The 22,999-nt window shown below is 35.8% G+C and overlaps 1 protein-coding gene across 3 annotated transcripts in view; it reads left to right on the top strand.

Moving 5' to 3' along the window:
* Positions 1-22,999, top strand: part of Ankrd12 (ankyrin repeat domain 12) — a 94,431-nt gene that overhangs the window by 26,904 nt on the left and 44,528 nt on the right. For 2 of the 3 annotated variants that reach the window (XM_005372606.2, XM_005372604.2), the window contains exons 3-6: positions 4,604-4,751; positions 13,766-13,834; positions 18,790-18,936; positions 21,393-21,593. In XM_005372606.2, the coding sequence (XP_005372663.1) occupies positions 4,604-4,751; positions 13,766-13,834; positions 18,790-18,936; positions 21,393-21,593 (565 nt within the window). The remainder of the gene's footprint in view (positions 1-4,603; positions 4,752-13,765; positions 13,835-18,789; positions 18,937-21,392; positions 21,594-22,999) is intronic. The other variant, XM_013515845.1, reaches the window with a different exon arrangement.

Genomic DNA, 22,999 nt, shown 5'->3' with positions numbered 1-22,999 from the left:
CTGTCTGCAGATGTCCCCAACTTAATGATGGCTCAGCTCAGAGTCTTTGATTTTATAGTAGTGCATAAGCGTGCCTGTACAGTAATTGCCTCTCCATACAGTAGTCAGTAAATTACCTGAGACAGTCAGCATTTCACTATAAAAGGGCTTTATGTGAGATGGTTCTGCCCGATTACAGGTGAATGGAAGTGTACTGAGCAGGTTAAGGTAGTAGGCTAAGCCAAGTGATGACGTTTGGTAGGTTAAGCATATTAAATCTTTTCCCAGCTTACAATAATTTTGATTTATGATGGGTTGATTGGGACCTACCCCAGTGTAAGTTCAGGAGCATTTATATAGTCATGCTTTTGTATTACTTGTATTTCTAATGCTTTGACATCTGTGTCTTAGCTGGTCCTTGAGATACTATGTTGCTGTATAGCCCGTTTCTGTCTAGGGTAACAAGTCCCAAGAGCGAGGTGCCCACAGATGAAAAGAAAAACAAGAGAGCCAAAATTATGGGATCAGGGGCTTCAGCCTCTCGGACTGATGCTCCATTACCATTTTCCATAAGCTTTTATTGAGAAAGAACAAAGGCAGCAGCAAATGGGAGGAATCATCAGGATTAGCGAGGACAACACAACTTAGTTATCACAGGAATGAGACTTGACTTAGCCATCATGTCATTCCTTCAGGCATATCTCAGCAAAGCATCTAGTGCTGTCTCGAGGCTTTCCACAGGGACAGAGGTCCTGCTATCCCTCCCTTTTATACCAATGCTTTTGCCAGACTTCCTCCAGAATCAAACAGTCATATGGCTGGGTCAGACCCAAAGTCCCAAATAGGTAATGCATTGAAAGATAAACTAAAGAATGTCCTTCTCCACAACACTACTGTCCCTTCCCAGAGCTAGCAGTTCCTAGGGACAGTGAACAACTTGTGAGCACGCTTTCTGTATGCAGACTATATCCAGAGCCCACACCCCAGCCACTAATTTATTGTCCCTCCTCACACTTGGGACAGAGTGGACAATTGGATAAACACCCGCTCTGTCCCATTGATACAGAGGGAAGAAACTGCCAACCTGCTAGATGTCTGGTGTGAGTTTGTATTCTCTAAAACCAAAGAATGAATTTTAGGAATAGCAGAGGTTAAGAGCAGAATATATTTACTGAGGTAAAGAAAGCTGCTGTCTGGCAGAGAGACAGATGGGGTCCCAAATGGGTTACCAAGGACCCTGCCTTTTCTAGGGATTTTTACAGGGCAAAAACCATGAGGTGAGGCTGGTCCAAGGTGGTACACAAGGGAAATCTCCAGGATGGGCATGAGGTGGGACAAAACTGTGGTCAGCCAGTAAGATTGTGAGTATAATTGCTCAGGTAAAATTGATTAAATCAGGATCAAATGGGAAAGCAAGTTACTTAGCAAGCCGGCATGAATACAGAACAGGGGCTTTTTCTGTAGGGGGTTGGGTTAGTGACTCTTCCTGACTTTCTCAAGGTGATAGATACTTACTTAGCTATCAGTCTCTGACGTTTATCCTTAGGAAATATGTGAGTGCATTTGTTTTATCTTTTGTGCTGAGGTCTGGCCCACAGTGGAGGTGCCTGTCTCCCCCACAGTTACAAGGCATCTTGCCTTCTGCACTGGCTCCTTTAAGGGCCCAGCCTATCTGACTGCCTATAATATTTCTGTCTAACTCAGTTGCTTACACCATTGCCCTTTGTCTTATGGAAAGTAGATAATTCTAAGCCTGCTTGTCCTGCCTCTCCATTGTTTCCTGCAAAACCACAATGACAGCTTTCTCCACATTTCTGCCCTCTCCCCCTTGAGGGACTCGCTTCTCTGTGTGGTGTCTTCTCAGTGGCAGTCATCCCCTCATCTGTTTACCCCATCATACCTGAGTAATAATAAAACCTCATTTAAAAATACCCTTGTAAGCAAAACACTTAACCATAAAGCTTTATTTGGTTGACAGAAATGAAAAAATAACCCAAGGTTTTTACTTTAGAGCTTGGGCGTAAATGATATGGCACTTTTATTTTTCAGTAATATGTATCAGTTAATAGATAAGGCAGTCCCATTCTCTTTCTAGTTTGCAAATAAATTTATCATGAATGAGTGAATACAGACTTTAAGATGTTTTTCTTGTCACCTATTAAGGTCATTATGTGGTTTTTCTTTAATCTTACCTTGCTTGGTTGTGGTCTGCTATTTTCTAAAATACTGAATTTGATGTGATTGTTTCGGATTTTTACATTTATATTCATACATGGATTTCATTTGTAATCTGTCTTGTGCTGTTTGATATCAGTTTAATTTAGACTTATGAGATGGATTGGGAGGCTTCTAAATGTTATTTCTTTGTTGTAATGTTTATATGAAATGGGAAATATTTGTTCTTTGAATTGTTTTAAAAATTCCTATAAAATCCTTGGGGTACATGCCTTTCTAAATTTTTGGTCATGGGTTTGTTATCTTATAGTCTGCCAAGGCTTTTTCCCCCTCTTCATAAGCCAGTTTTTAGTGAAGCATGTTTTCTAAGAAAATTAGTATTTTTCCAGCCCTTAAGAATTTTTAATGGTATAAAGATGAAACAACATTCTTTTATAACTTCCTGATACTCCCTCTGGAGTTGTATTTCAGTTCAGTTCCAGTTGTTGTCACTTTATTCTTATTTTCGTGATTAAACTTGCCATAAATTTATTTGATTGGTGTTGTAGAATCACTTTTGCTTTTATTTTTATTTATTTTTATTTTCTTTGGTACTGGGAATTGAGCTCAGGACTTTGTGCTTGGCGTTTGTGCCCCTGGGCTGTGTCCCTGGTTCCACCTTTGCTTTTATTGATGGAGTCTACGTCTTTGAAAAATAGAGTGCATTTCTTCTTCCCTTCTTCCTTCGTTTTTCAGCTTGGGTTGAAAGCTAGGTCCTTTAGAATATGCATCTACTTTTAAGTTGCTTTGAGACTGCAGTTATGATAAATATTATCTTGGTTTAGAGAATATTCTTTTAAGCTCTACTGCTAAGATATTGTGACTTCATTCTTAGCATCAAGCTCATTTTTCAAAGGAGTTGTCATAGCCCAGTTTAGATGTGTTGTACCAGTTGGATGGTAGGTTAATAGCTGCAGACCGTGAGAACAGGTACGATTCTTCACCTGACTGAATGAGTGCATGTTTTTATTTGCTATATTTTCATTTTCCAAATCAAATTAGAAATGTATCCATGTGCCTCTGATATAAGAAGTGGAATTTGAATCTTTTACTGTACTGAACAGATTATCCTTTAGTTCCTGTGATTCTGGTATATTTACATCTTTATTGATAGAAGTAGGGATTCTCAAACTTAAGCATGGAAGAACCAGCAGTTCTAATTCAGTAAGTCTGGGATGGAGCCTAAGAATTTGCATTTCTAGGAAGTTCGCAGGTACTAATACTGCTATCTGTTACCTCTTAGGACTTCTGGTGGAGCTGAAAATAGTGGCCTGTATCCCAGTACTTGGGAGGCCAGGGCTGGAGGATTGCAAGTTTCAGTCCCACTTGGACAACTTAACAAGATGTTGTCTCAAAATAAAAAATGATATGCAGCTCAGTGTGCAGGGTCTGGGTCTAAGCCCCTGTCCTACTGCAAAATAAAAACAATCAAAAACAAACTTGTAGGGTAGGTACTTGCTTAGCCAGGTATATGCAAAGGATTAGATCCAAGACCTTCCCATACCAAAGCTCCACAGATATTCAGTCCTCTTATACAAAATGGTGTAATACTGGCTGCAACTTGCCTTTAAATTATCTCTAGATCACCTATAACATGTAGTAATGCGAGTGCTGTGTAAATAGTTGTATTTTACTTTTGAGGAAATAATGACAAAAAACTACACATGCTTACTACAGGCACAGTTTGTTTTCAGATACTTTCAGTGCATGGTTTGTGGAATTTGTGGATGCAGAATCCAAGGATAAAAAGGGTCAAGTATAGCTGGGTGTGGTGGCACACGCCTGTAATTCCAGCACTTGGGAGACTGAGGCGGGGAGGATCACTGCCAGTTTGATGTCAGTCTGGGCTACATAGTGAATTCAAGGCCAGCCTGGACTTCTTAGCAAGACCCTGTCCTTAAAAAATAAAATGGGGCCGGGGATTTAGCTTAGTGGCACAGCACCTGCCTGGCAAGCACAAGCTCCTGAGTTCGATTCCCAGTAATTAATTAATCAATCAATCAATCAATAAATGTCAACTATATATTTTTAATAAATAAATAAATGTCAGCTATATATTTTTAATAAAGCATAGTCTTCAACCCAGAATTGCACTTTCAGAATACTATATATTTATTAATTCTGATACATCTAGATTATACTCAACCATGTAGTAAGTATTGTTATATTGAAGATACGTTACTTTAGTGTTATTTTAAAATTCTGCTACTAAGTAAAAGTGGGAAAACGGAACAAGTTGGCGGAAATGTTATTGTTGTAAGCAGGTCTTGAGCAAGTGAATATAATGATGGTTTGTAATACCCTTCTCTATTTTTGTCTGTTTGAAAATTTTCTTAATAAGGCATTTTTAAGTACCATACTGCTTAGCTAATATTTGTATGGCTTTATTCCTATTTGATTTTCTTAATAGAGTAAAGATAAGATTGCATCCTACAGCAAAACTCAAAAAATTGATCGAAGCGATGTGGGCAAGGAAATAAAAGAGAAATCATCCATGAAACGTAAACTTCCTTTTACCATTAGCCCAACAAGGAATGAAGAACGAGATTCAGACACAGGTAGAGTAATCTTTTATTTTCTGGTAGACTCTTAATGATCTTCATACTGTAGTTTTCCTTTCTCCTTTCATATACACTGTTTCTCTTGACACTCCATCTTACAGATAAATATTCATATTTTAGTACTTTAGTATTTCAAAGTTAACATTTATTTGATGTCTAACCAGAGATAAACGAAAACAATTTGCTTTGTTCCTTATTCTCTTCATGTTTATTACAAATTTTTTACCAATTTCAGAACTTAATTTTTGGGGGGAACATTCCAGTAATGATAATTTACTCAGTAGAAAGAATCACTAGGATATGGTAGATTTGAGAAAAAGTTGGGTTATTATGGATCTGTTGGGCATACCAAAGAAGTTTAGGCATTTTCTTAGAAATGAATTAGAGGGGCTGGGGATTTAGCTCAGCGGCAAAGCGCCTGCCTGGCAAGCGCAAGGTCGTGAGTTCAGTTCCTGGTACCGGAGAAAAACCAAAAAAAAAAAAACAAAAAAAAAAAAAGAAATGAATTAGAAATGTAGGGGGCATGCTTAACTGACAACAGCTTCAGTGCATTCAAAATGCTTTTATTTCTCTAGTCTTTATAGCATTAGCTGAAATGTGAGATCAGTCAATCCCTAGTTACTCATAAAAGATGAATTCTTACTGCTGTCTAAATTTACTAATAATGAACCCTGAACTAATTATTTCTTGAAACTGACAGACTTGAATAATAAGTATTTGTCGCAGTTGTTCTGTTCTTTGCATGAAATAATACTAAACTTTCCTTTGAATGTTTTAATTTTCCCCACAGAAAGTTAGCATTGCATTCTGAGCTTATGTGATTTTTAATATAAGCATTCATTAGATAGGCCTCCTGTTGTGTGTTTTCCTCTGAGTTGAAAATTGTTCTTAAACATTCATGACATTTTTAATCTTCCAAGACTCTTGCAGTGATTAAGAAATTAGATACTCTGTTCATTTTAAATTACACTGTTTTATTTAAGAGACTTTTTAAAATTAAGTATGGTTCTCCTTATCTTTGTGATATGCTGAAGCTATTTCTAGGTCATTTAGCTGAGAAGGAGGTAATTACAGTCATCATGTGCCAGAGATACAACGGTAGGTCCCATAAGTTACATTACCTAGTGATGTTGTAGTCATCTTGGTCTGTGAGGGTCTATTCTGTGATGTTTGTACAACATGGGAACCGCAGGATAACACATTCATTAGGACATACTCTCATCATTAAGTGATGCATACCTGTGTGTGGTTTTAGATACTTGTTTTAAGAGGTAACTCATATTTTCTCCTTGGAAGTCCCTTTGCTGTTCCTTTTTTTTTTTTTTTTTTTTTTTTTTTTGGTGCTGGGAATCCAACTGAGGACCTTGCACCTGCCAGGCAGGCATTTGCTGTTCATTTTTAAATTACATTACCCAGATTTTATTTTCCAGTGACAGTGATAACTTCTCAAAGAAGGCATTTTGATAAACTGGATCATTAGCATTTCTTGGGAATAAAGTTTCAAAAAAAATTTCTGTGACCCTTTGTCATTATTTCAGATACTTTCTCTTTTACTTAGAGTAAAATTAAGGAGAAAAATGTTACTAAGGAAGACATGGATGTAGGCACTGAATAAACATAATGTAATTAGTATTTTAACAATTAGATTGTGTTTTTTCCCCCCTGATAAAATTTTTTTCACCACAGGCACTTAGTGGCATATTATGGCTTTCATTCTTTAAGAATATTTCTCTTTCTTGAGAATATTAACAAGCCATCACGAAACTTTTGGTGGATTTAAGACATATATTTTTTTTAGGCCCAATTTATATATTATTAAATAATAGGTGAAGACTTTGGTATGCAATCAAAACAAAGAATATCTGTAGGCCCAAATCAGAATGTGTTGTTTACAATTTAACTTTTATTTTTATTATTAAAAACAATGAAATAGAATCCAGGATACATTGTGATCTGTTCCATATGAAAGATAATTATAGTATCAGACTCCCTATTTGGCATTGATCTATTTTTAGTAGAGTATATTCTAAACTAATAGCCAAAACAGTGATAAAGACATAGAGGAAGTATCTGCAACATATATGGCAATTCTTAATATGGGTAATAAAGGTTTCTTAAAAGTGAAAAGAAAAAACAAAAATGAGAAATGGACAAAAGATATGTATCAGTTCTTTCAGAAGAACAGAATCACAGATGGCAAAGAAATGTGAAAGAATATGTCAATGATAAATAAAATATATATATTGATTGACTAAATTATTGGTTAAGTCATACGTAGTAGTCATGAGTTATAGATAGGAATTTGCTATAATTTTCTAAGTTACAGGACTACCTTTTAAATAAGTAAATGGCAAGAATAGCTAACATATATCCCAAACTAAGTTTCTTACCATTTGGCCTTCTTTGAGCATTTAGTTTTTATAAATAATTATTGATTAGAGCAAAAATTTATATTGAAGAATGTTTATGTCAGCTTATAGCAAAATTCCCCCTTCATTCACAGAACCAGGGAAATAGTGTCATGTAGTAAAGGTAAATTAAAGTATAGTAAATCCAGTGAGGAAATGTGATTTTCACTTTTGAAAGTGAAATTATAGAATACATGATGTGGAAAGATGTTCAGGTATTGGAAGTGAAAAACTAGGTTGCACAAACAATGCATGCTGTTTCATTGCATTAAATTGTAATTTATGTGTTTATATGTGTATTCACAACATATTAAAGATAAAATTGTTTAAATATAAAACTTTCTCACTATAGGAACTAAATCTACACTTATTTTGTTTTGGACCCAAAACAGATGAACTAAATATTATAAATCCTGACTTGGTAAAGTAAAAGGATGGGATGGAGAAATGAGGAAGTGTTAATGCAACTCAGCTCTTCCTCACTTACAGCAAGGTGTTCACTGATACTGTGTAACTGAAATGTGTGGTTTTAAAAAGTGATTAGCTGGGCACGGTGACACACGTCTGTAATCCCTGCACTCTGGAGGCTGAGGCAGGAGGATGGTTGCACGTTTGAGTCCAGCCTGGGCTATATAGTGAATTCAAGGCCAGCCTGCACTACATAGTGAAACCCTGTCTCAAAAAAAAAGTAATTAGCCAGTGATATAGCTCAGTGGCACAAGCCCCTGCCTGGCAAGTATAAGGTCCTGAGTTTGATTCCCGGCACCGCAAAAAAAAAGGTAATTAAATATTCTGACATGTTTATATTTTAGTATATGCTATCTCTTATAGAGAAAAGGCAGTTCCTTTAGTTTCTTTTTTAATGTTACATTAAAATAAAATTAATCTTAAAGCTTTTTTAATTTTATAATAGCTTTTATGTGTTTTTTTCCTTTTCTCACATAAATTTATTTCTTATTTCTGCCAGTTCTTCTGTCTTTATATATTTAGAGAGATGTTTGGCATAGTATTCAACAGATGTTAATATGTTTATTTCCAAAGTTTGGAACATTTGTTAGTACTTCATTCTTTGTACCTTTCTATATACCTAGAATTGTAAAATAATACATATTATTTTCACAAAATAAAGTCATTATTCTTTAAAGGTATTCATGTCATTCTTCAAGCAAAGCCCAGCAGTTCCTAAAATCAGCAGTAATGCTGTCAATTAGATGAGGGCGTGTTAGTCTTCATTTTTGATAGCCGGGTAGAGTGGTGGCACAGTGCCGCAGGGGGCTGTTTGTGTCATTGAGAACTAACTGGCTCACCATCCCTGACCTGATGTGACCTAAACCACTTAACCGTTTACCCTTGAGTGTTATTCAGGTAGCCAGTGTTACTCAGGTAGCACATTTGTTTACACACTGGCTATCCCGAGAGTTGCTTGGGCAGCTGTCATTTTAACCAGTCATTTCTTGTTTATGCAAGAGACACTTGTCAGTCTGTTTCATATTGACTATTTTGTGCATTCCCTTTTATTTAGAATATTATATTCATCTTTGATGTTTGTTTCTGGTGAAATCTAGTAAGTTGTGGTTACTTTCTTCTTCTAATTTGTATTTATTTTACTTGTGAAAAATAACCTATAATGTTGTGCTACTGTCTGTGAAAACTCTTATCATAAGTACATTAAGGGCCAGGGATATAGCTCAGCAGCAGAAGTGCCTGCCTGGCAAGCGCAAGGTCCTGAGTTCAATTCCTGGTACCAAAAACAAACAAACAAAAAAACCTGTAAGTACATGAGACATAATTTTTATACTTTTCCAGAACTGAGTGATGTTCTTTTACAATACAAAACAGACACATTTGGGAGACAGTGAACAGGAAGAAGGTGCCAAAAGTTTGCAAAAGAAAAACTGAAAAAGGGAGAAATGTTAGCATATCAGAGAGGGAAAGTGTGTGTTATGAAATGGAAAGACAGAAGACTTCTCCTTATTGTCAACTGTTCGTAGTGCAGAAATGATAGAGCTTGAAAGAAAACTAAAAAGATTCTAGTAGTGTTCAGTGATTATAATAGTTCTATGAGTGGTGTTGACAGTTGACCAACATCTAACAAGCTGTCTTGTAATCAAAAAGCAAGGAAGAGAACGTGATTATAAAATATGTATGCACCTTCTGGACCAACAATATGGAGCTCATTTCTTGTTCAAAAAAGGGGTTCAGAAAGTCATTTATAATTTAGATCCAATAGACCAAGTAATTGGAAAATACGGGATAGTGAAATGCCAACCAGGATGTCCATCTGCACCATTACATTTAGGGGTGGACATTTTATTGAAATTACACTTCACACAGAAAAAGGGAAGACCAACACGACAGTGTGGTATGCTGTTCAAAGATGATAATGCACAGAATTCAGGAGACCGATACCACTGTCCAGACTGACATTATGTTCATTTTGCGATGTACTATAGACAGAAAAATTACTGAATTTGATAAAAATGTCATTTTTATGTTCCCCTTTTTTTAGAAAAATGAACCCCAAAAGTGCAGTTTTTGGTTGCCCTGTATTTAAATAATTGGACTGGTAAGTGGTTATCCAGTTCAATTATTTAATACTTACTAATTTTTTTTTCTGGGTTTTTTCCGGCACCGGGAATTGAACTCACGACCTTGCACTTGCTAGGCAGGCACTGTGCCGCTGAGCTAAATCCCCAGCCCCTTACTAATTGTTTTTAAAGATAACACTGTGTAGAAAAGTGATTGGTTGGCTCTATAGATAAAAGTTGGGAACTAATTATAGCATAATTGGAAGTCATGGCAATGGGTCCGTGTAGCTGCATCATAATACTGCCTTCTGAGTTGTTTTTCAGAAACTGCCAACATACATGTTTACATCAGTCTCGTATCTGTTCCATGTTGTGCTGTCCTTTTAGAGAATTCCTATAACTATAGGATGTTAAGAAGCCAGTAGAAGCAGTGGTGATCCATTGAACCCATTAAGCCCAAAAGCAAGTACTTATCTGGAAGATACTTTGTACATCTAATTAGTATCTTGCTTTATCACTTATTTTTAGTTCTCTAAGTTTACCTTGAAACTCTCCTACTCTAGGATCTTGATCAGATAAGTTATTATAGTTATAGCACAAGCAATAGCATAGTGCTTATCATCAAAGATTGGGTTGTGTTAATTTTTAAAATTTTTATTAGTATGTGTTTGCAACCCTTAACAGCATGCACTGCGGGGGGTTGACGCATGTACATAGCACGTCTTAGTTCTTTTCGCATCCCTTTCCCTCCTCTGACTCCCTCCGTCTTTTAGTCACCTTCGTATGTGCAAAAGATGTGTCTTCCTATCTCATCTTTTATGTTGCTCTTTAAAGTATTTTCACTTTAGGTTGTCATAAGACTTTAGACTCTGGACTACTGGTGGGTCATTGCTCAGCCCCCTACAGGCCCTGACCAGGTAATTTGCCTTGTTTATTTTTCTTGTTGTGGTCCTAGGTTATTGAATCCAGGGCCTTTCCACTAAGCTGCATCCTCTTCCTGCTTTGCTTTTTTAAATATTTTTTTTTAATTTTTTGAGACAGGGTCTGCCTAGGTCATTAAATTGTCTAGATAAGATTTGAATTAGCCATCATCTTGCCTCAGCTTCCCAGAGTGCTGGGATTACAGCCCTGCAACACTATGCCCAACTAATTTGAATTCTTTGTCTCAGTTTCCGCATCTGCATGTAATACCATCTTCTGAGAATTGTGGCCTTTAGGTGATGTAATATGTAAATTTACTTCGTGATACATTAGTTGAACATTACAGAAAACAGATCAATACTGCTCTGCTCCCTTAGCTCATACATGGGGATTGTTCTTCAGCATTTTCAGTTATAATCACAAAGTTACTGCTGCTTCCTGGCAGAAATTAGAAGGCCCATGGATGACAGTATCTTTCTTCCAGTGAGACAGGCCCTTTTATTGATGAAACAACATCCTCAGAAACTTCTGCCTGTTGGTTAGGCTACCTAGTTGCACGGAGGTCCTAAAAGTCAGGTACTTTCAGCTGTGTGTACTGTAGAGTTGGGATAGTCTGGTGAGGAGGGGAGAACAGATGCTGTGTAGGTGGTTTACAGTATCTGCCGCTGTGTGTGAAGTGTGATCAATAACTGATGACTTTTATCACCTTTAATAATCATTGCATTTTCTGCCTGAATGGGTACTATTCCTCTTCTGTCAGCATAGTATCGTGCAACTTTTCCCAGTCTGGGACGGCCATAATCTCTTGACACGAAGGCATTCGGCAGCTCTCTGGAGGCTGCCAAGAGTCTCTTCTTGGCCCCCAAACTAACAAATTTGCACGTCTTCGTTGTGAGTGATACATAGCATCAAGAGCATCTTTACAGACTGTGTTTTTGGCGTGCCCTGAGGTTTTGTTTATTAAAAGGGTGAATCATTTCTATGATTATTCATGTTTTTCAAGATAATCATCGTTATAACAACTTATGAATGTTCTTAAGCTCAAATAGCATTGAGGGACATCATTTTCTTTATACTGTATCTGGTAGACCTAATGTTCCCTACAAATAAACCAGTAGTACTTCATCATTTTTGTGTGCGTATTTAAGTAACTATAAAGATGCAGCATCCTTCATTTTTTCTTTAATAACGGTCTCTCCTTAGTGAACATTATTTATTTGCTCAGTAGGATCTTTTCCTAAAGTTCATGGTGGCAGTTGCAGAACATGCTGAAACTCTGTAAACAAACCTCTGCCAGCCAGTCTTAGTTCTGCTTCCTTGAGGCTTTATGTCCCACAAAAGGTTTTACCTTAGTGTGGCTTAAACAGATTTGGACAGGAACAGTCTTTAAAAACTGTTCAGCTACTTCTGTTAAGCCAGTGCTCTACTTAATAAATATAATCATTTTTTGTAATTTGTCATTTCAGTTATTTATTACAGACTGATGTTTGCCCCCTTCCTGATGTTTTATTATAAACCTTTCAAACATGCAGTGCAGACTTTTAAAATCATTCTTGGTATTTTCTTCTCTTACAACCTAAAACAATATTTTAACTTAAAGTGATAGCTTTTAAAATATAAGCATTGGTTTGTCTCTCCTTACTGTCAGGAGCAGATCAGGGAGAGAGTTGCTCTGCTTAGCACTTCATGTTTTGTATCAGTCTGAAATAGCAGGAATTTCATAAGACCTAGTTCGGTATAGCATAGAAGGAAGTAGTGATAAAGAGACATGAGATGGAAGCTTTAATTTTCTAATTCCTGTATTAGCTCTTTATAGAATACATATTCAAGGGCCCCTTACATAAACATAAGATTTCAATAAAAAACCAAAGAGTATATGGGATCAGGGTGGGTTGGTTACTTACTTCCAAGAGAAGATTTGGATAAACGGTTGAACTGCTTCCTTATATTAATGAGTATAATCAAAAGTTCATTTTATCCTCTTGTTTTAATCTTTTCATATAATATCATCTGCTTTCAATGATATATTTAATCCAGTTGATAGAACATATTTGTTGCCAATTTGCTTTGTATTCTATGGAAGACATTTTAATTTTTTGCTTGTCTTTATATCAAATGTCAAATACTACTTTTCATAGAATTCTTGTACTTGATCACTTAATGCCTTCAGTTTTGAAATGTAAGTGTTCATTGAAAGTCTTGTCAGTTGATTTAGTCACTTTCCTTAGAATTGGTATAAATGTTATTTTACTAATGATTATCCTTCTGATTGAGTGAACCTTCTCATCTTAAAACTTTTAGCCTTATTTTTAAAATTTTCAAATACTGTTTTCAGGAATACTTGCTGTCTTTTTTTCCCAGCATTTGGTTCCTTATACCTGTCTGATACCATGAATACTGTCTATGATAATGATCCTAGAAAGAAAAGTGTATATCAGCAAATTGAGGATATGAAAATCAGTACAATATTATTGTGAATTGAAATAACATATTGTTTAAAAGAAAATTGTCTCCTCTGGCCCTATTGCCAAAGTCAGTTCTGCCTATTATTTCTGTCATGAATTGTTAGGCAAAATTACATATTCTTAACTGATAAGCTTGTTTTTTTGTTTAAGCTGCTTCCATTCTAAGATACTTCCAGTAGCAGTCACTGTAGCAATTCATTCTTTGAAATGCATATAATTTATAGAAAGGTCTGTGGCATAGCATGATACTGCAGTCCAAAATGTTTTTCTATATTGGGAGTTGCTTTGGCTCTTGTGAAACAAAAGTGTGATTCACATTTTTCAAAGGCAGATTGTGTACTGAGAACCAGTGATAAGAATCCTGCCTCTTGTCATAACTTAGAAATTTTAAAAATATGTAGCTTCAAAAACAGATGATATGTTTTAATAAGCAATATCAGTGATGTCTGTGACTGAAACTGTATGATTGAATTTCTCAGCTTTAAGATCCAGTTGAAGAACTGAGGTCTAGGTGTTAGCCAACCTTGTGTTTTAAATGTACTTTTGGCTTTACCTTAAAAATAATCTTTTAGAAAAACAATGATAGATCCTTGCCTGACTGATGGTCTTTTGAAAAATGTTGGTTTGTTGAAGTCTGCATTTCCCTTTGTGTGCTTTTTCCTTTTCTTCTGTCTCTTCTCATTCTGTAGATTCAGACCCAGGACATACAAGTGAAAATTGGGGGGAGAGACTTATATCTTCTTACAGGACATACTCAGGTAATTCAGGTGCTCCTGTTTAGCCAGTGGTTTCTGTCACATTTACAATTAAATATTGTATATAAGTAACATTTTCAAAACAGTTTATAGATGACTTTAAGTAAAAGAGAACTATGTGAGTCTGCCAGATTCTCCAGTTTGGGTTCTGAGATACTCCAGGACACTGTGTCCAACACGTGCTGTGTATTAACTGCCATAAACCTCGTGGAGGTCTGGAACAGTGCAAGGCACCATTCGTGTAGAAAACTGGAAGTTAGCCCCGCCCCTGGCCTCGCACCGTTCATCAGCCCGTCTGGGGGAAAGGTGCTCAAGGTCTTCAGTCTGCTTTGTTGTATACCCTTCAGTAAGGTGATGCTTTTATAAAAGCACATTTAAAATTTTTTCCATTGAACTCTTCCATCTTTATAGACTTTGCTGCCGAAGTTGAATTTAATGGTGTATAGATTGAAATACTAGGCTACCTGGAGAAATGCCATGACCATTAACTATGTTGAAATCTCTGTTTGGCTGTGGCTCCAGCTATCATGTGTTACCAACTCATAATGGCTCCAAATAAAAGAATGTCAAAGAGTATATAAATATTTTAAAGTGAAAAGTAGGGGAAAACTAGTTAAGTGTTTGTCTCTTTTTTAAAAAATAGGCTGACATTTTTGTCTGAACTTTGTAAAATGTAAATATTATCTAGCCCATGGCTATCTCCAAGTGTGCAGTCTTTAACCTGTTGCATTTAGCGATAAAAATTAAAATAAGCCTTCTGCTTATGGTGCCATTTTTATTTTCTAAATCTGTGGGTTGGGTGGGGTAGGGGTAAAACCAAACCAACTTTATCCTGAGAGTTTTTAATTGAGCTGTTTGGTCAGTAGTTCCTGGTTACCAAAATTGGGTGGAAGAGGCCATATTTACAGTCACTGTGCAGTCAGGCTGACCTTTAAAAGATGTTCCCTAAGCACAGTGGTATACCTGAAGGAGCCGTGTGTGATAAATCCATCTGTGACCTGAGTATCATTGCTGGAAATCAGGAACTATTGGAAATGCATGATATTTTAGAAACAGAACCTGACAAATGCATTTTCAGGATTGAGGAAAGCATACTGCAAGTATGACTGATACAACTGTATTCATCTATATTTGTGTCATAGTTCCATTGTTTACTTCCTTATGCAGTGGTTACTGTGTGAAAATAAAGAAAATATTCTTTATTTTTCAGTCACTGATATGTTTATGAATCAAGTTTTTTGAGGGGAACAGTCTTGTCTCTTCTCTATTATAATATGCCCAAACCCTAATTGGGAAGTAGCAGGTGTTGAGCCTTCTGTTTATTCTCTCCAGACCTGGAAAGAAAGCCTTAGTTTTCCAAACTCTGAAGCTGGGGCATCTCTGCATTTCTGAAGCTCCTTGGATCATGGAAGAAACTGTTGGGTTGATGGAAAGTTTATTTCAAATAATCTTAAGTGAATCTCTCAGCTTTTTTCTTAAAAAAAATTTAGGTTGGCTGAGTGAAATTTCAGGTTTGTAGTAGACAGTGCTAAATAAGCACTTTTTGCTGGGCATGGTGGCACACGCCTATAATCCCAGCACTCCTGAGGCTGAGGCGGGAGGATCGTTGTGAGTTCGAAACCAGCGTGGGCTGCAAAGTGAGCTCAAGGCCAGCCTGAACTGCATAGTGAGACCCTGTCTCAAAAAAAGGATAGATAGATAGATAGATAGATAGATAGATAGATAGATAGATAGATAGAATAAATGAATAAATAAATAAATAGGCAAGCAAACACTTTTTGTCAGTTTTAAATTCTGCTGAGCATGGTGATACATGCCTGTAATCCCAGCACTCTGGAGGCTGAGGCAAGAGGATCACTGAAAGGTCAAGGCCAGCCTGAATGACATAGTGGGACCCTGTCTGTATATCAGTCAGTCACTTTAAAGTTCTGGCCAATTATTAGGGCAAGTAAATACATTTTTTTGTTACTAAAAACAAGAGATGTTTTCAGATTATTTTTCATTATGACAGGTCAGAGGAAGTGACTTTTTCACAGGATAAACCCTAAAAATTTGTTTTAAATTTGAGAAACATGCATAGTAGCCTAACAGTTTCACAGTTTTGAAGAACATTGTAATTAATCTCAAACCTATCTCTCCAACAGTAGCTTCATTTCAGTCTTGGCTATGGTAACTCAAATTCTGAAAAAAAAAAGAATTTGTATTGGATACAAGAATCTAATTGGAATTTTTATTTAAATATTTGGATTTATCTAATTTTTTTCCAAAATGTAATCATTACATATTTGGCTATATAGCAGCATAAAATTCTGATAGTAAATTTTCAATTGTCTTTTTTAATATCCTCAGGTATATATCACTTTAGAATATAATCTTTTTAAAACACTATTAAAATGCAACTAGAGCAAAAAAAGCCAATTGTTCTGCAAATAGAAAACAGAAGGCAAAATTTTCCCTTAAATTAAAAAAAAAAATTTTAAGGATCTAAGTATTTTTTGTTTCTGCTTAATTACTAGGTTTTAGTCTTTCCTTGAAACATCTTTTGTTCTTTCCATAAAACTTTCAAATGTGAATACTTTTAGGAGAGATACATGTTTACTGTGTTTAGTTTGTTGTTCAGCTGCGTAGGGTGGCACATACCTGTAAGCCCAGCTGCTCTGGAGGTTGAGGCGGGAAAATTGCAAGTTTGAGGCCACCTTGGGCAACTCAGTGAGACCCTTCTGCAAAATAAAGTGAAAAGTGCTCGGTGTCACTGTTAGGGAGCTTGCCTAGCATCCTCATTCTGGCTTCAGCAGGGCGTGGGGTATTGTTATTCAAATGGAAGTCATTAAAATAACAATTGCTGTAATTTCTCCCTACATGCTAGAGAACCAAGACATGTAGAATATTACTAAGAGAAAGAATACACATTTCAGGAAAACTGGAGCTCTTCTAAAGACCAGTTTTAAGTTTTTTATAGTCATTGTAGTAGTAGGTTAAAATTATGCTGTGATTGGATTTACATTATATTGACTCATTAATAGACATGAAAATGAAAGCTTGTATTAGAAATACTAATTACACTGTTTTAATAAGTTGAAATTTTGGTTTACATAAAATCAAATATTCAACAGAATGCATTAGGAATTTCGAATGATCTGTGAGCAGCTGAGTTTAAATGTTAGGAACTCTAATTTTTCTGGGCCTTTCAGATGCCAATTCTAATTGACTGAAGAGACACACAATAACATTAATTCCTTTTCCTACTAATATCAGATTAGTTTCTTGAAACTTGCTAGATTAATAAATACTTATCTCTTATCCACCTGCTGGCACATCTGCCTTCTGAAAAAACCCACTAATTGACAGCAAGGCCATCCCTCTCTCTGCTCATTTGTGTAAATTTTTAAATTTGGTTTTGTTTTCAGTTCACCTTTGCAGGTACACTTACACCTGGATTTTAAAATCCCAGATATTTGTAAACAATCTCCAAGTATTTGGAAATTTCCTATATGTGCCTAGGAAGGTAATAACTGGACCTTCATTAGCCCGCAGCATCTGCATGAACACCCATATGCGCATCTTTATGTGTAGAATATAGCTCAGTCTGATTTCCTGGCACTTAATGGGAAATATTGACTGTGTTACTAGATTTCCCGAATAATAGGGTCTGAGAGCAGATCTCAAGACTGATTAGGTCTCTTGAAAAGGACCCTGATCTCTCTTAACTCACAGCCATACAAATTCTTTAAATTTGCACATTTTTCACTTTGACTAATACTCCATGTTTGGCAGTCCTGTGATGGGAATAAAATGATTTGGTGCTTTTTTCAATAACTACTCTGTATAATGAAATTTTTTTTTCTTTGTCTTTTTGATTTTTTTTTTTTTTTTTTTTCGATACTGGGAATCGAACACACGACCTCGCACTTGCCAGGCAGGCGCTGTGCCGCTGAGCTAAATCTACAGCCCTTCTTTGCCTTTTTGAGACAGGATTTCACTATGCAGTTCAGGCTGGCCTTGAACTTACTTTGCAGCCGAGGCTGGACTTGAACCCTCAGTAATCCTCCTGCCTTCACCTCCTAAGTGCTGGGATTTCGGGCGTGCGCCACCATGCCCAGCCAAAGACTTAATTTATTTAAAGTCTCTTAAAGAGACTTAGTTTCTTGAAAGATGTATAAACTATTGCCAGGATTAGAGAAGTAATGTATTTATTTATTTAGTGTTACTGGGGATTAAACTCAGGCTTCATACGTGATAGGCAAACTGTTTACTGCTGAGCCACATCCCCAAGATTGGTTTGTAAGTTTAGCAGTGATGAGAACAAAAATTAAAGTGACTGAAATGTTTCAAAGATATCATGTAGTTCACTCTGTTCATCAAGACAAGTAATCACAGGTGAAAAATACTTTTAAAAACTGTATCTGTACTAAACATGTACAGACTTCTTCCTTGTCGTTATTCCCTAAACAATCCAGTATAACTATTCATATAATATTAGCACTGTATTAGGAGTTACAAGTAATCTAGAGAAATTTACAAGTGAAGGGAAAGGCTTGCATAGGTTATAAGCAAATTTGACACCACTTTCTGCAAGGGTCTTGAGCCATCAGTAGACTTTGGGATCCCCACTGGCCCTGGAACCAGTACCTTACCAAAGGGTAACTAACTGTAATGAGGACATTTGGAATGTTTTGGAGGAAGTTAAATTTTGATAGAAGAAATTGTTGAAATACAGATTTTGCTAGAAATAAATTTCCAAGTACCTAAAAACAACAGAATTCAGGACGTATTTTTCCAAAGCATTAGGAAGGAAATTGCCTACATAAGTCTACTGCTCTTTTCTGTAGCTACTATCAGTTACATGTGGTAGACATTTTTCATGTACATGTATAGCGTCCATCAAAAAAGTTGTGTTTTGCTTATATATATATAGTTACATTGGTTTCAAATTCTTACATATTTATTAATAATTCCAGAGAAAGAAGGTCCAGAAAAGAAGAAAACAAAAAAGGAAGCTGGAAATAAGAAATCCACACCAGTGAGCATTCTTTTTGGTTATCCACTCTCTGAGCGAAAGCAGATGGCCCTTCTCATGCAGATGACCGCAAGAGACAACAGTCCAGGTGACACCTGCCGTCACTTCCCTGTGCATTCTAGGCTCCCCCCAAGCCCAAACTTGTTCTGACAATTCCTTTTAACTATTTTTAGTTTTTAACCTTTCTTGAATTTAGAATTACTTGTAACATCAGTTTTGTAATTTTATCATTATTTGTAATTTGTTTATTGTCTGTCTTCACTAGATTAGAAGCTGTATAAGAGCAGGGATCTTTGTATTTACTGGGCATTAAGTAAATATTTACTTTAAATAAATATATACTTTATATATATATAGTATATATATAAATATATACTTTAAATAAATTTTAAATAACTTTAAATATACTTTAAATAAAATGCGTAATTTAGAAATGAGCCAATAATTTGAGGAACCCTGGCAGAACTCTTACCCTTACTGAAGATTTTTCCAAATTTCTATCTGTAAGGCAGTTTTCCAGGTCTCCAGTTCACCAGTACCCTGCCAATAAACTGGTAATCTTAGCTATTGCTTCTTTCTGACTGACAGAAGATGTAAATCATTTTTGTCTGGAGAAAAAATTTTCTTTGGGCTCTTCATTCAAGGCATCTTTATATAAGACTATTGAAAAAGGAATAGTTCTCTAGTGAACTTTGCCTGGGTTAACTATATTAAATACTGATACAATATAGTGTCTAAATATTATAATTTCAATTAAAACATGATTGTATCTACTGTCTTTCATTACTAAAAACATTTTAGAACTTTTTAAAATAGAGTGTATTGTTTTGGACTCACCTTTTCTGCTAAGTTGGGACATACTATGGCCAAATTCAAGGTATTTTATGGCTAGGCAGGCCCTTGTGCCGCTGAGCTATATCCCTGGCTCTCTTTTTTGGACTGGGAATCAGACTCAGGATCTTGTGCTTGCCATTTACAGTGCTAAAACTAACAACATTAGTATAAAATATTGACTTTGAGATCAGGTTTAACTGTTAATTAGAAAGACTTTTTTAAAAACTGAATGTTTTGTACTGTAAATATTTGTCCTTAGAATAAATTCAAGAACTAACACAGTAGGAAAAAGTCCAAGTTCTCCCTCTTGGCGAGCACCCTCCCCTTGAGAGGCAGACACTGCTCAGTTTCTGATCTTTACTCCCCAGAGTTTCTAGGCATAAATGCACAGCTAGGTCTCTTTTGTTGTAGTTTTTTTCAGTAAAAATAGAGTTATAATATTCTGCAGTTGGTTCTTTACATGCAAGGATAGTTCCTACGTAACTTTGTTTATTCATGTATATAAAACTAGTTGTAAACCTTTCAGAATACCAACTTGTTGTCTTACAGATGGTGACATCTGCTGTCGTATAGATGTAGTTGAAATTCAGCGTTGTTGCATCTGTTAGATAGGTCCTTTAGTTTTGGTTTTTTTAAGAACACCAACAAAACTAATTTTCTTAACAATTTGACAACAAAGACTATAATAAAAATTTTTATTCATCCAACATGTGTTTTGAGTTCGACTGTGAATCAAGAAGTCTTCTAAGTAGTTGAGAAATGCTGTTAGGACAGGGTTCTTACCCTTATGGGGCGTACATTTCCAGAAATGAGATGGAAACTACCTCGTACTGTATCTAGTACTGTATATTTGAAACTCCAGCTCCAGCATTACACTTTTTTCCTATGGAGGAAGGTATAATATGGCTTGTATTTATTTATTTTTAAAATTGTAAACATCTAATCATATTAGTTGGTGTGACTGATGATGGAAAATTATTTTCTACAGTCTGTTTCTCTTAGAATAATTACTTCTTTCAAATGGTTATAAATCTTCAAAATTAATTAGCACTCTTTTAAAATCTTAATTGATAAGAAAACAGTTGGTTTTTGCTTATTTTCCCTAGTTCTGAAAAGATGGAGGAAACTTTGGGCATCATATATACTTTAACATTCTTGGTTTTGTTATAGAAACTAGAACAAAAATCAAAAGATAGAATCAAAACAAAGCATAATTTTCTAGGCCTTTTTCCAGCTACCACTATTTTAGGCAGATCTTTGGCTTCATTTTATCTGACCTTAGTTTGCACCTAACAGAACTCCAGTGCTTGTCTGAATCAGAGGTGTGAACTCTAACCTTCAATTTAACTTTAGCTGGGTCTTACAATAATAGTATAACATGCCCAGGAAGAATGCATGTTTTTGCAATTCATCAAATTATTACTTAAGCAAATATTTTTATGATATAAACTTGATACTTTATTATCATTTTAAACCAGTTTTATGAATTTAAAGAATGAAACTGTTTTCTAAATTGGTTTTTGATAGTGGATAGTTCTGTAGGAAAATCTGTGTTTATATCGAGTTACTAATACATCATCGCAGTAAAGTTTTGGGTTGTCAGGGTGAGAAAGTGTTTCCTATCCTGTGGAAAGAGTTTATTATCATTAAGAACCTTTAAGTAGACAAAGTATTTCACCTAGAACTTTCCTTCCTTAACTTCTTTGACAGATTCCACACCGAACCACCCATCACAGACAACACCAGCCCAAAAGAAAACTCCCAGTTCTTCATCTCGACAAAAAGATAAAGTTAATAAAAGGAATGAACGTGGTGAAACTCCTCTACACATGGCCGCTATTCGTGGTGATGTGAAACAAGTCAAAGAATTAATAAGCTTAGGGGCAAATGTGAATGTGAAAGATTTTGCAGGTAAGACTAGTAATTCAAGACTAATGTTCAGGAGCTAATATCAAAATAGGTCCTGATTATAATTTAATACATATTCTATTGTTCCTTTGCAGAAATGAAAACTCTAAAAGTATATTTTATTTCAAAAATTTTAGAGCATGTGGAGAAACTCTGATCTCCACTACTTTTCCATGTCAGTACTCCCTCAGATTTTTGCATATTAAATTTACTTTTTAGTTGACATTGTATAATTCTTTGTCTGACTTACATTGTATTCTGAACAAATTTGAGTATACAATGTTTTTAGGGTGTAACTCATTCATACGTCAATGTTTATTAACTTGAATATGAAGATTATAAGAAAGCAGTAGTAATTTTAATTTTTTAAATTGCATACTAGTACATTCTTCTTATCAGATGTTGAAACAACAATAGAAACTAACATTACAGAGAACAGTGTAGAAAGTTCCCTTAATTTCACATAATATAGTACCCCACCTTCCCATCCCTCTGCGTTTTTTCTCTCCCTCAGAAATGTTATTGATAATTTGGTGGTTAGCCTTTCAATATTTAGTTATATATAGGCTTTTTAAAAGGGAAATTACTCTATCTCTATTGGTCTATAATCCTGCAACCTACCTGTAATGTCTTACGGGCACATCTCTCACTGTATGTGGGTATGTCTGCTTCGTTTTTCACAGCTGCATAATACAGTGTAACTTTCCATAAGCAGTTCTGTAGTGAACATCATATATTTGTGGGCAGTTGTAGAACTATTCCAGTTGAATTGAAATTGTTCTGTCAGATGAGACGCATGTTTAAAATTTTTGAAATAAAAACAGACTGCTCCTCCAAAAAATCCTCTGTTTGGTTTTTACTTGCACTAAGAATACATGAAAGAGCTCAGAGCAATGACCAGGACCTCTAGTCCTAGCTACTCAAGATTGAGGCAGGAGAGCTTGGGTAGCATAGCAAGACCCTATCTGAAGAAAGGGAAAGTATATGAAGGAGCCCTTGTTCTCCTATCTTCCCTGGACTGGATATTATCAACTTAATTATCTGACAAGTTTAAATTTTATTTTAATGTGAATTCCCATAATTAGGAGTGATAGAGCGTTTCTTCTGTCAGATTGGTGCTCTTAGGTAGCGGTTTCATTGCTCCTTTTCTTCTTTCATGCGTGTGTGATTTAGAATTGATGTGGACACATAGGCTTGTATAGGAAAGCCTATCTCTTAAGGACAATTTTTTTGAGACAGAGCCTCACTTTGTAGTCCAGGCTGCCCTTGAACTCACTGTGTAGTCCAGGCTGGCCTCAAACTCACAACAGTCCTCCTGCCTCAGCCTCCCAAGTGCTGGGATTACAGGTGTGCAGTACCACGCCCAGTTGAATTAGTGCAATTTAGACTCAATTTATTTTTTTTAAATT

This window comes from Chinchilla lanigera, unplaced genomic scaffold (assembly GCF_000276665.1).
Source record: "Chinchilla lanigera isolate Chin_1 unplaced genomic scaffold, ChiLan1.0 scaffold00001, whole genome shotgun sequence".
In the NCBI taxonomy this organism is placed as follows: domain Eukaryota; kingdom Metazoa; phylum Chordata; class Mammalia; order Rodentia; family Chinchillidae; genus Chinchilla; species Chinchilla lanigera.
This window is presented reverse-complemented; position numbering and strand designations above follow the sequence as displayed.